The sequence below is a fragment of the Equus przewalskii genome, chromosome 1, assembly GCF_037783145.1.
Source record: "Equus przewalskii isolate Varuska chromosome 1, EquPr2, whole genome shotgun sequence".
Classification (NCBI taxonomy): domain Eukaryota; kingdom Metazoa; phylum Chordata; class Mammalia; order Perissodactyla; family Equidae; genus Equus; species Equus przewalskii.
This window is the reverse complement of record NC_091831.1, coordinates 128,390,382-128,403,498: the sequence shown is the minus strand read 5'-3', so window position 1 is coordinate 128,403,498 and position 13,117 is coordinate 128,390,382. Positions and strand designations below refer to the sequence as shown.

Below are 13,117 nucleotides of genomic sequence, written 5' to 3'. Positions count from 1 at the left end.
GGAGGCCAGGAGCTTCTTTATTTCTATATCTCAAACATGTAGGGTGACAGGTACACAGTAGATGCTCAACATATATTTCTTGAGTAAATTAACTAAATGTTGTTCAAAGACTAAATGGCTAACTTTACTGCAGTCTGTTCAGAGACCTCAATCAGAAATATATATTGATGGGGCCGGTTCCATGGCATAGTAGTTCGGGTTGCTCCACTTTGGTGGCCAGGTTCGAATCCCTGGCATGGATCTACACCACTCATCAGCTATGCTGTCACAGGCGACCCACATATGAAGTGGAGGAGGATTGGCACAGGTGTTAGCTCAGGGATAATCTTCCTCAGCAAAAAAAAAAAAATAATATATATATATATATATATATATACATATGTATGTATTGAATCTCTACGGGGGCACTGTTCTTGGCATGGGTAGGTGGCATGTAGAGGTTTTCAGACTCCTTAGAAGCCTGTTAGAGCTATCCAGAGCACAAAGGGCCGGAGGAAGCTGAGCAGCCCCCAGCTCCAGCTTTTCTGCCCCCTTGCCCCCTGGGTTAAGATCTCAGCGTCGCGATCTGGGTTCGGCTTTGCGGGGCGGGACCCCCTGGCAGGCTCCGCCCCCAGCGCCCAGGCCCCGCCCCCGAGGCCCCGCCCAGCGCGTCCCGCGGGGTTGGCGGCGGCCATCCCCCTCCTCGCTCAGCTGGAACGCTTTGCTCGCGGCGCTCTCTCTCTATAAAGTTGTTGTTGCGGCTTCCGCCGCGGGTGGAGGAAGATGGCGTCGGGTGGTGGCGGCTGTAGCGCTTCAGAAAGATTCCCTCCGCCCTTCCCCGGCCTGGAGCCGGAGTCCGAGGGGGCGGCCGGGGGGTCAGAACCCGAAGCTGGGGACAGCGACACCGAGGGGGAAGATATTTTCACCGGCGCCGCGGCGGCCGTAAGTTCGCCACCCCTCGGGGCGGCCGGCGAGCGGCCGGGCCACCCAGAAGGGAAGAGAGGCAAAGCGAGGGTCGGGAGGCTGGGCAGAGTGGGTCCGGCGAGACCTTGGGTTGGTGACAGTAGTCGTGGCTTGGGGGCTCTGGATGAGCGCCGAGACGTAGGACCTGGCTTCCCGGCCGCTAGGCGGACGGTGAGGAGTGAGGGGTGTGGTGGCTTCTCCGCCGAGGTCGGCATTTGACCCCACCGTCCCAGGGGGGCTGTTTTGCTGGTTGTTTCCTGCCGGGCTGATTAATGGGTCCAGATAAGAGGATGGGGTGCAGACTTTCCTTTCCCTCGCCTAACTGCTCCTAGGATGAATAACGTTATCTGGAGTGGCCCAGGATAGTGACCCGCCCACAAATCCTTTCATTAGCTCCGCGCTTACCGGCGATTACCAAAGGCCCTTTCTGGATCTTAGTTTATAAGAGTTAGGTTGACTCCTCTGCTCTCTAGGAGAATCCTGCCAGAGATCGGTTGAAAAAAAGGCCCTGCTAGATAAATCACTACGTAGACCAAAAGCTTTGTCCCTTTTAAAGGGATGTGTTAAAGTGCGCAGTTACCTCAGTGGGAGCGAATCTGTAAATGTGAGGAGGAAATGGTGTTTCCCAGAGTAATATCCAGGTTTCTAATAAGAGTTAGGTGTTGGGGGCCAGCCCCGCAGCGAGTGGTTAAGTTCGCGTGCTCCACTTAGGCGGCCCAGGGTTCGATCCTGGGCACGTACATGGCACCACTCATTAGGCCATGTTGAGGCAGCGTCCCACATGCCACAACTAGAAGGACCCACAACTAAAATATACAACTATGTACTTGGGGGATTTGGGGAGAAAAGAGCAGGAAAAAAAGGTGTTGAGAAAAACTAATCTTTAGGTATGGCAGGTGGAATTCAGTCTACTAAGAGCTAGATATTTGGAAAAACGAATCCTCATATGTGGAATGTGGAAATCAGTAAGCAGTTCTGGACCCGTGGGGATGTTTTGGGCTGTTTTATAAGAATATTGCTTCACACCAGTTGGTACAGTTTGTTCCAGGTTGAAAACTTATTCAGTGCTAGGCCTGTGAATTTATCTATCTTGGATAATGCTTCTCTTCATAGTAGCTACTCAGTATATGAGTGACTAAATAAAACAGCTTTAAATTCTTTATATAGCATGCCTGAAGAAGTCTGAGGCTTATCTCATTTATGTCAGAAAAAGATGAAGTTCCTTGGAAATATCTTCTGTGATAATTAGAATTTTCTCTGTACTGTGCTAGGAATTGGGTCTATAATCCCAGCTCAAAAAATACTTGCTGATGCTAATATAACAGCTCAAACGGTCTAATGAAGTCTCTGTTATTGTGAGAAATAATAACTCTTGCTGCTAATTTAAGTCCTTATCCCATTTAAAACAAATCTTTAGTCTGTTCTTTTAGTAATTCCCCCGTAAGCCATGGAGAACAGCTACTGTTGATAACTGCTAGGATGGTAGATATTCAGACTAAATATCTGAAAATAGAAATTCTTGCACTGAAAGTTATTGGTTACATAGGCAAATAATGATTTATTTTCCCAAAAGGACCCTAGAAAGGTGAGGAGTTATTTTTTAGAGTTCTCTAAAGAAGTTCAAGTTCAATGAATTGATCTCACCAGATTTCTTTACAGACGTCAATACTTCTCTCTTGTAAAATTGTAAAAATACTTTGCCTAATTTCCAGCTAAGAGGATGAGGAGGGGGTCAGAATGACCTTGTTCTACCATGGAAAGCATAGTTATTTTAATTTGGATTTTGATCCAGGAAAATTGAGTTGCTGAGGAAACTAAAATGCCACCTGTAAGCCAATTTTTGAACTGCCTGCCCTGATGTTAATCTTCAGAAAGCCAAGACCCCAAGATTCTTCGCTAGTTAAGCTGTGAATTTCTTGTTAAAGAGCAGTTAAATACAAGTTGTATTCTAATAAATGGTTTAGTTGTGAGCCAGTGTGAGAAGATAGGAGATTGCAGTGCTTCTGTATGTTAAGAAACAACGTTGAAGTATAAAGTAATAAGGAGCGTGAACTTTGAAGGCTGGTTTAAATCCAGGCTCTATTACTTGTTAGCTTAACCTTGGGCAAGGTACTTAATTATTCTGTATAGTTTCCTCACCTGTAAAATGTGAATACTAATATTTACCTCCACCATTATTGTGAGGATTAAATTAGAATACCTGTAGAACACTTAGAACAGTTGAGCATTTTGTAAACTGAAACTACTTTGAGAATCACAAAAACCCACAATGTCTAATAAAAGCGTAAATTAATTCTAAAAATGGTTAATATAGTTTATCAAAACTAAACTAGTAAGATTGTTTTGATTAGCTAGAAGCCATCAAAGTAGGCACTTAATGACTTCACTAGCATCTTGATTTAAGTTTATCTTCATATTTTTTTTTTATCTTCACATCGTCATGTTGCATGTTGGAGGCAAAGGGAGGAGCATTAAAGAATTGGGAAGGGCCCCGCCCGGTGGCCAAGTGGGTATGTTCGCGCGCTGGGCTTTGGCGGCCCAGGGTTTCGCTGGTTCCGATCCTGGGCACGGACAAGGCACCGCTCGTCAGGCCACGCTAAGGCGACGTCCCACTTGCCACAACTAGAAGGACCCACAACTAATAATATGCAACTATGTACTGTGGGGATTTGGGGAGAAAAAGCAGGAGGTGAAAAAAAAAAGATTGGCAACAGTTGTTAACTCAGGTGCCAGTCTTTAAAAAAAAATTGGGAAGCTAAGGCATCTAAAATGTAAAACTCATTTATGGTATGCATGTAATTTTCTGGATATTGATGTAGCAGCTGCTGCTGTTAATCATCCCATCTGCTCTCTTTTATAGTCCAAGAGGCTTTGTTAATACAGTAATAAAAGTGTTACTTGATTTATAAGTGAAAGAGCAGCCCGTGATGATGCATCTCAGAATCTACAAGGAGAGACTGGAGTTAAAAAAAATTATTGAAATAAATCTGAAATCATGGCTTTAAAAGTGAAAACCAGCTTGTGGAAGGTCTGATTCTTAAGAATACATAAGACCTTACCTTCTTTCTGCCTCCTACTTTGTGGGCCTATAAATAAAAAGGTCTAAAATTCTAAATATATTACCTGAATCTTTGATGTGGACCTGAATCCATCTATGTATCTTTTTAGTTAAAACTTTCTTAGTTCTGGAACAGTATTAATTTTTCCCTTAATAAAACTAGAGACTAGATTGTAGCCATTCTTTTGGCTCTCCAGATTCATAAAATTATTATGTTAAAAAGACTATAAATGGCATACATATTTTTACAGCTCGTTTGACCTCTCTGGTCTTACTTGCCTACTTGTAAACCAGAATGATACAATTGAAGCAAGTGCTTTATTTGCCTTCCCATGAGTTCTTATATGCCCATCTCTTTTTAGCAGTATGCCAGCACCACAATTAGATTTGCCCTCTAAATAAAAGGGAAGAACTGTTGAAGTCTGTCTCATGCTGAGAGAAAGGAGAAAAACATAGATAAATGATAATCCTCAGTTCAGATTTTGGCCAAATCTGGTAACTTCTTCTTTTGATGATATATCAGACCAATTAGAATTTTTTTTCCACTTCTCTTATTCTTGAATTGAAACCTTAGTATTTAGAGAAATGGCCAGAAAAAAGAAATAGGATAAAGAAGGAGTAGCAGGGGGCTTGAAAAGTCATGTATTGAATAATTAATTCTTGATATGTAAGGCTAAAGAACAATATAACTTAATTGTATTGGTATTCAGAAGTCTTGGATAACAATTGGCTTCTGATTGACAGTGTTTTATAGACTGCAGAGAATTATAGAAATCTAAGGTATGTATTTAACATTTAGACAGGAAAGGACATGGTATTTTTAGAATCCAGGCCTACATCTGTGATCAATATAACGTGTATCCTGAGGGGGAAGAAATCAGCTTTTTTTATTGTAAAAAACACACAACAAACTTTACCGCTGTAACCATTTTTAATTGTACAGTTCAAGAGTGTTAAGTATATTCATGTTTTTGTGAAAGGGATCTCCAGAACTTTTTCATCTTGCATTTCTGAAACTCTATACCCATTAAACAAATTCCCCTTTTACCTCCTCCCCCCAGCCCTTGGTAACCACCATTCTACTTTCTGTTTCTGTGAATTTGACTTCTTTAGATAACCTCCTATAAGAGGAATCATGCCTCTATAAGAGGAATCAGTCTTTTTGTGACTGGCTTGTTTCACTTAGCATAATGTCCTCAAGGTTCATCCATGTTGTAGCATCTGTTAGAATGTCCTTCCTTTTAAGGCTGAATGATATACCACATTTTGTTTATCCGTTCATCCCTCGATGGACATTTGGGTTGCTTCTCCCTATTGGCTCTTGTGAATAGTGCTGCTATGAACATGAGTGTGCAGATGTGTCTTCCAGACTCTGCTTTCAATTCTTTTGACCATATATCCAGAAGTGGGATAGCTGGGTCACATGGTAGTTCTATTTTTAATTTTTTGAGGAACCTCCATACTGTTTTCCATAGCAGTTGCACCATTTTACAGTCCTATCTCAGCTCTTTTTTAAGACCAGTTTATTTCCTTTTGAGTGCTTATAGGATAACCTCTTTAGATCTGGACAGAATTTTGTAATTTTATTAAAAGCCCAAAGGAGATTGATCATTTAGTTGGCTAATATTTTAAGTCTCTCTTCTGCAAAATGCCTGATGGCTGTTCCCAAAGGTGTAACGCGTCCTCAGTTAGTTTCTTCATACTATCCCTTCTGTGTTCTTAACCAGCTGAAAGTTAATCTACATAAGTGTTTTTAAACAAAGCTTTATTGCTTAGTTTCTTTAGTTAACGGTATATTCATTTACAACTAATATTAGTAAATAGTCATGGGTAAGTGTCCTCTAGTGTGTAGTATTTTCTGTAGGCATATTTTCTCAGACACATGTTTTTGGAGCTAACATGACATCAGGTGGTCAGATCTGGTCAAAAGTTCAGAAGTTGAAATTCCACGTTTTTCACGTAGGTCTGATACAAATGTTCTTGAAAACGTTAGCAACTGGTGTTATGTCCAAAGATTTCATTTTAATGCTCAGCTCAAATTGTAAACCAGTTTTACTTTTAATGAGTTTAGATTTTCCTGAAGTACATAGATTCATTGATTTTTTTTTTTAAAGATTGGCACCTGAGCTAACAACTGTTGGCAATCTTCTTCTTTTTCTTCTTTTTTGCTTTTTCTCCCCAAATACCTCCAGTACATAGTTGTATATTTTAGTTGTGGCTCCCTCTAGTTGTGGAATGTGGGACGCCGCCTCAACATGGCCTTACGAGCGATGCCGTGTCCGCGCCCAGGATCGGAACCAGCGAAACCACTGAAGTGGAGCCCGCGAACTTAACCACTCAGCCATGGGGCTGGCCCCTAATTTCTTGATTATAGAATTGTACTAGCAGTTAACCTACCTTTCAAGGTTATGAAGGAAAGACTAACAAAAGTAATTACAAAGCAGTTTTAAGGGAAGGGGAATGAGAAAAGATGACTTTTAAAGATGACTAGTAAGAACCCAACTTAAAAATTATTTAAAATTAGAGTTTGGGGCTTGTGAGAGAAGCAGCAAAGGTTGCAGTTGTACTCTGGTTTCTATAGAGTTGCTGCCCCCTTTGCTTACGCAGGTGTTAAGGGAGCTCCGATGGCTTGGCCATTTGTGATTTGTTTGGTTGGGAGGGGAGAGAGGAAAAAGAAGACTCTAATTTCTCTCCGTTGGTCCTCAGAACTTCTCAGCACTGTTGAGTAACTGTTGGCACAAATAAATCATGAGTAGTGGATAGTTACTAGAGCAAGTAGCCATAAGTATTTCATCTCCAGGAAAAGCCTGTTGCTCAACTTTTTCTGGCTTATTCTTTTGCTTCGTCAAATGGACAGCTGGGGCTTCATTCTGCTTTCAGAGCAGATTTGAACAGGGTTTGCTTTTTCTGCTTAGAAGTTAACATACCCATTAGTGCTCTGATCCTTCTGCAGTTTTCTGAGCCCTTCTAAGTTATATTAATTTGAGACCCAAAAAGTTTAGTAGGGAAATTATAAAAGTGAATTCAGTAGAATGTCCTAAATCATGGCATGCCCTTTCATTTGAGGTCTCTAATGGGCTTGCTTACCGTTTTCCTGAACGAGCTCTATGATCAACTTCAGGCTCATTTTCCCCAGCCTTCCAGCTCCCCCTTTTCCATTTTCATTACTTCCGCTACCTTCTAGCTCAGAGCTTGTTTACTTTTTTTGTGTTGTGGACCCCTTAGCAGTCCACTGAAGCCTATGGACCTATTCTCGGAATAATGTTTTTAAATGTATAAAATGGATTACAAAGGAAACCAGTTATACTGAAATGCAGTTATCAATTAAAATAAATATTAAATTTATTTAATAAGTAAAATTTATTTTATTTTGGATAGCAATTGGCTAGTCAAATAAAAATTAAAACAATTTTATATATATTTATATTAGTAACGTGCTTTTTAATGCTTTAAATAAGACCTAGGGATGGATCTAAACACTACTATAATTTTTAAATAAAGATGAGCATAAATGATATTTTGAGATCTGTAACAACTATAATATCAAATAAAAAATATCTAATTTCTATTAGAGTCTCAAGTACTGCTATGACTATTATGGTTTGTTGCATATCTTTATAATTGAAGAAAATGCAGAATTGTAGTTAGAGGGTGAAAATGAAATTGTAATTTTATTCCCATCTAAATTCATAGACCTCTCCCCCTGCATTCTGTGGCTCATGGACCCTAGTATACCTCAAGAACCCCTACTTTAACTCCTTAAGCTATGAGAGGGAGTAACATCATGAAATCATTAGAGTTAATCAGATATTCACCCAGTTTGTGAAGTTAGATGCACCCTGTTCCCAAATCCAGTTGTCACTGAATGTCCATTCTCCCAAGCACAGAAGCTTTTAGCACATCTGTGCCATTTTTTTTTTTAAGATTTTATTTTTCCTTTTTCTCCCCAAAGCCCCCCCAGTACATAGTTGTGGATCCTTTTAGTTCTGGTATGCAGGACGCCACCTCAGCATGGCCTGACGAGCGGTGCCATGTCTGCACCCAGGATACAAACCGGTGAAACCCTGGGCTGCCAAAGCAGAGCGTGTGAACTTAACCACTCAGCCACGGGGCCAGCCCCTCTGTGCCATTTTTGAAACATGGTATGGGAGAGGAGTCACTGCCTGAGGTAGGCAGAATAGTTGCGGCCTCCGAAGATGTCCATGGCCTGGAACCTGTGAATATGTTAGGTTACAAAGCAAAGGGGCATTAAGGTTGAAAACGGATTTAAGGTTGCTAGTCAGCTGACCTTAAGATAGGCAAGTTATCCTGGAATATCTTAGTGAGCCCAGTGTAATCACAAGGATTCTTTAAAAGTGGAAGAGAGAGAGAGTGACTAGGGAAGGTAGATTACCTTTAGAAGAAAGGCACAGAGAGATGCAACATCGTTCGCTTTGAAGGTGGAGGAAGTGACCCATGAGCCAAGGAATGTGCCTGGCTTTTAGAAGCTAGAAAGAGCAAGGAAACAAATTTTCCCCTAGAACCTCCAGAAAGGAACACAGCTCTGGTGACACCTTGATTTCAGCCCAGCGAGACCTGTATTGACTTCTAGAGAATTATAGTAAATTTGCATTGTGTAAGCTGTTAAATTTGTGATAATTTGTTGCAGCAGTGATAGAAAACTAATACACTGCCCCACCTCGCTCATTTCTCCCTAGAAGTAAAGGTGGCAAAAGGAGGGGTATTTATGCCAAAGTCTTCCAGGGTAATTTTTAAAGACTTCATGACTGCTCTGTTATGATCTGAGTATAGCTTCTGGGTTGACTTGTTCCTAATTGTCCTTGCCTTGGTACATTAGTATGATCACACATTGCCGTAGCTCCATCTTGCCTTACTAAATTATAATAATTTTCCATCAGAAAATCACTGCTCTAGTTCTGCAGAAGCAGTGTTACCTTAGCATTTAATTTGGATTCGACCTCTAAATGTAGTTGAGAGCTTTAGTGGTTACCACCCTTTTGAGGTCTCTTGAACGTAATGCAAGTGTTCTGCATGGAGCAAAAAAAGCAGTTGAGCAACGGAAGGAAGAATCACAACTGCTTAACCTGAAGGGAAGTTCCCCAGAATCTCAGTAGTGCTTTCTAGTACTGAATGGCTGTGTCAGCTCTGGGGGACAGCAAGCCCACATCTGTCCTTCTCTGAGCTAAGAGAACTGCTTTAGTAGCCTGGGCCTCATGGTTTGAGGCTGGTAATTGGAGAGGAATATCTGTTTACTCTTAACACAAGTGCTCTCTTGCTGGCAGATCTTTCTAGTGCCTGAGGGTTAGGATTAGGCCGTCTGTGAGCTTTTATAAACAGGCACTTGAACCTGCTAGAATGAACAGCCAAAGGGAGTTAGCAGGTGTTGTATATCCTAGCCTAGGATTCTATCACTGACAGAAAGAATGCTTCCTTTATTTTTTTTTAAAAAAGGGCAGGGGGAAGTATGCAGGGCTGCTCTTTGGCTTTATTAACTACATCACAAAGGTACTATTTTTATTACGGAATATATGTAGTTTTGTCTGTTGCCTAGAAATTTAGCTCCTTCCAAACAGATGGATAGTTTTCTGACTTATTGACTCTTGAGAGGTTTTCAAAATATGGATTATAAAGCAAGGCTTATTTTTAGTAATGATTTTGCCACTCAGTATAATCAGTGTGCCTCCTTCCTTCCCCCATCATGAGTCCTTCCTAAAATTTTAACTGTTGATTCAGAATTAGCTTTTTAATATAAATTATATCTTGATAAATTTAGCCTTTTAACCTAAGGCATAGCATATAAAATGTGTTATAATGCCTAGGTGGGTATATTTTTATAACAAGCTATTATTAGCGACTCTAGTCTCTTGGAAGACTTGTTTTCTCTAACAGTCATGTAAGAATGTAGGCTACCACAAACAGGGATTCATTTCTTCTTTTCCTTAAAAATAGTTATGCTCAGCTTTTTTTGGATCTGATTTTAAGTAAAACTTAATATGCCTCGAAGGCCTACCGTGTGCTGGATACTCTTCAGCTTAAAGACATAAGCTTAGTTTGTCCAGTGCTGATCCAGATCAATCAACTGAAAGTGAATTTGGTAAGGCCAAAAATAAAGCAAATGTGAAAAGAAGTAAAGTTGGGGAGGGGTACTGTATAATATTGCAGAGAGAGGGGTGACATACTTATGTAAGAAAAGTGTACATCTAACTAAGTAATACTAACTTAGTGTAGAAAAATGGGCAGAGGACATTGAGAAAAGTCACAGGGATTCCAATGGCCAGTAAAGACAACTTTCCACCACTCAACCTGGCAAAGATTTTTTAAAAGAGAGAGAATGCTTACTGCTGCTGTGGGTGCAGGACTCACACATTGCTGAGGGGTGGGAGGTGGGATGCAAGCTGGTGATCTTTCTGGAAGGCAGCTTAGCAGAACCTTTGAAAATTTTATGTCCAATAATTCTACTTAAGAATCTATCCCAGGGAAATAATCAGATGTGGGCTTATATATATGGATAGACATCACAGCATTATTTGTGGGGATAAAAACCTGGAAACTGTCTAAATAGCCATCCTTAGGGAAATGACTGTGTTGTGGTATACCCATACGATAGAATGTTAAGTCCCTGAAATTGGGATTTTTGTACAACTCTTAATGACGTTAAGAATGCCTAGATGGGGCCGGCCCGGTGGCGCAGCGGTTAAGTGCGCACATTCTGCTTCAGCGGCCCGGGGTTCACCGCTTCGGATCTCGGGCGCAGACATGGCACTGCTTGGCACACATGCTGTGGTAGGCGTCCCATGTATAAAGTAGAAGAAGATGGGCATGGATGTTAGCTCAGGGCCAGTCTTCCTCAGTGAAAAGAGGAGGATTGGCAGCAGTTAGCTCAGGGCTAATCTTCCTCCAAAAAAAGAAAAAGCTCAGATGGTGGCGGGTGGAGGAACAGAGTAAAAAGTTTTACGTACATAGAAGAATAATTTTGTAAAAGAACAACTACAGAGGAAAGATCAGGGTAGGGAATATCATAATCCATCTTAACTATCTTCAGCTTTCTTAGAACTCAGCCATGAGTGGTTTTGGGGATGGAGTCCCAGAGGATATCTGAGGAGCAGTTTTTTCTTTGCTCACGGGTAGTTGTTACCTGGCTTACTAAGGGAGCACAAGTCAGTTTCATCATGGTTCTAGTCAAGCAGCTTACCGTTTGGGTCTGGTGGAGGAAGAGAGACAGGAAGAGAGCTCTAGTTGTCACTGCAGTGTCCTGTCCACCTGGGTCTCTCTCTTCTCATTAGTGCAGGGAAAGACAGGCTGCTGTTCTATCATTGTTTCAGAAAATGTTCTTTGTCTTTAAACTTTCTAGTTTAGCTGGTAAATCAGAAATGGAAAGCTGGCTTTATTCATCTTCGTGTCACAGGAATGAATTCTTCTAGCCGTCTTTAGAAATGGCTAAATTCTAACCTGTGCCTTTTCTGGTGCTTTGGCCTCCCTGGTGAGCTACTAGTAAATTACATTTGTATACATTTATCCTTAACATATCTTGAGTTTTAGTCTTTCCTAGTCTCCATCTAAAGATGACTAGTATCAGTGGGAACTGAATTAAAAGAAATCAGATGGCTTTTTATGAGATCCCTATACTGTACAAGAGCACAAGAGTATGTATAGGAAGGAATATGTAGGTGTATATGTAGGAAGGTGGTTGGCAATGTATGAGACAAAAGGGAAGTGTGAGTTTTGTTTGTGCCCTATTATTTGTTGTCTGTGTCTCTGCAGTGATTTTTGTTGTTGTTTTTTAAGATTATAGAAGCTAGAAGACAGAATCACTAATAGAATTTGTATAACATTTAAGCATATACCACTAAGTGCTCAGTAAACTTTGTTAGCATAGAAAAGTTCCAGTAGAAGCATTGTTTGCTAATACAAATCTAATACAGTTTCTTTCTCTGAGGGTGGCCCCACTGTTGGGATGGCGCTGTTTGCATGGCAAATTCAGAGGACCCGTCGGATCTGTCATTTCCTTTTGTTCCGTTGGGTCAGAAAAAGCCTGTTTGCAGGAAACAAACTCCCTCAGATTTGTTAAGGAAATGTTTCATAAAAGATTCCTTAAATCAGGTCTTTTAACTGATTTGGCCTTGGGGTCTGACTTCAAAACCCTGTAGTACCACACCATGGCTTTTGAAGCTGGATTCCCAGCTTTCTGTTCATGTTCTGCACAATCCAGCTTTGTTCTTTCTGGTACTGGTTTGGGTCCCACCCCACCCTTGTTTGCGGCTGATCACTGAGCTTTTGATAAAGGCCCTGGCCTGACTGTATTTTCACCATGTGCCCACTAGGCTAAGCATGACTGGTTTTTGTTCTGCTAGCCTGACACGGGTGTGGTGGAAAATTGTGTCTGTGTAAGTGAAGGATGAAAAGAAAAGTTATGTTTAGAAACAGCTTTAGATGTAAAGTGTTATACCTTCCTTTGCCTGTCAAGGGTTCAGTAATATCCACACATCTGGACTTCAGTGAGCAGTTTAGCCAAGACCACAAAGTAAACCAGGATCCAGAGCTTGAATTCTGGACTCCAGTGTCGTGTCCTGGTCACTAGAATGTGCCCCATCAGCATTTGAAAGAATGAAAGTCACCAACTGAGAAGGGGAAATGCAGTTGGACACATTTCTTTTGAAAATTGTCTGTGTGTGTACATACCCTTATCGGTATCACGTGCTTTGGGATAGGGCATTTCAGTAAGGCTATGGTGTTGAAAATTAACTTTAAAATGTATGAGTTTATTTTAGCTCTGTGATCACCTGGGCAGCACTTACAGCACTGATAATGATTGGCTGCTTATTAAACTGGCTGACTAGTGATCCTGTCTTCCCCTAAACACCTGTGGGAGCCACTGAGGGATGAATTAAAAGTCACTTTCTAGGTTCGTTCTTTTTTTTTAAGATTTTATTTTTCCTTTTTTTCCCAAAGCCCCCCGGTACATAGTTGTGTATTTTTAGTTATAGGTCCTTCTAGTTGTGACATGTGGGATGCCACCTCAGCATGGCTCGATGAGCAGTGCCATGTCCGCGCCCAGGATTCGAACTGGCGAAACCCTGGGCCACCGAAGCAGAGTGCACGAACTTAACCACTTGGCCA

General features: G+C 41.2%; 1 protein-coding gene across 5 annotated transcripts in view; it reads left to right on the top strand.

The window, feature by feature from the left end:
* The window catches only part of SNX1 (sorting nexin 1), a 33,493-nt gene that overhangs the window by 1,574 nt on the left and 18,802 nt on the right, over positions 1 to 13,117 (top strand). For 3 of the 5 annotated variants that reach the window (XR_011527561.1, XM_070577503.1, XM_008526986.2), the window contains exon 1: positions 633 to 921. The exons of the other annotated variants lie outside the window; for them this stretch is intronic. Coding sequence is in view for 2 of the 3 variants with exons in the window: in XM_070577503.1 (XP_070433604.1) it covers positions 763 to 921 (159 nt within the window). In the remaining variant the exon portion in view is untranslated. Of the gene's footprint in view, positions 1 to 632; positions 922 to 13,117 lie in introns of those variants that run through there. 5 annotated transcript variants of the gene reach the window in all.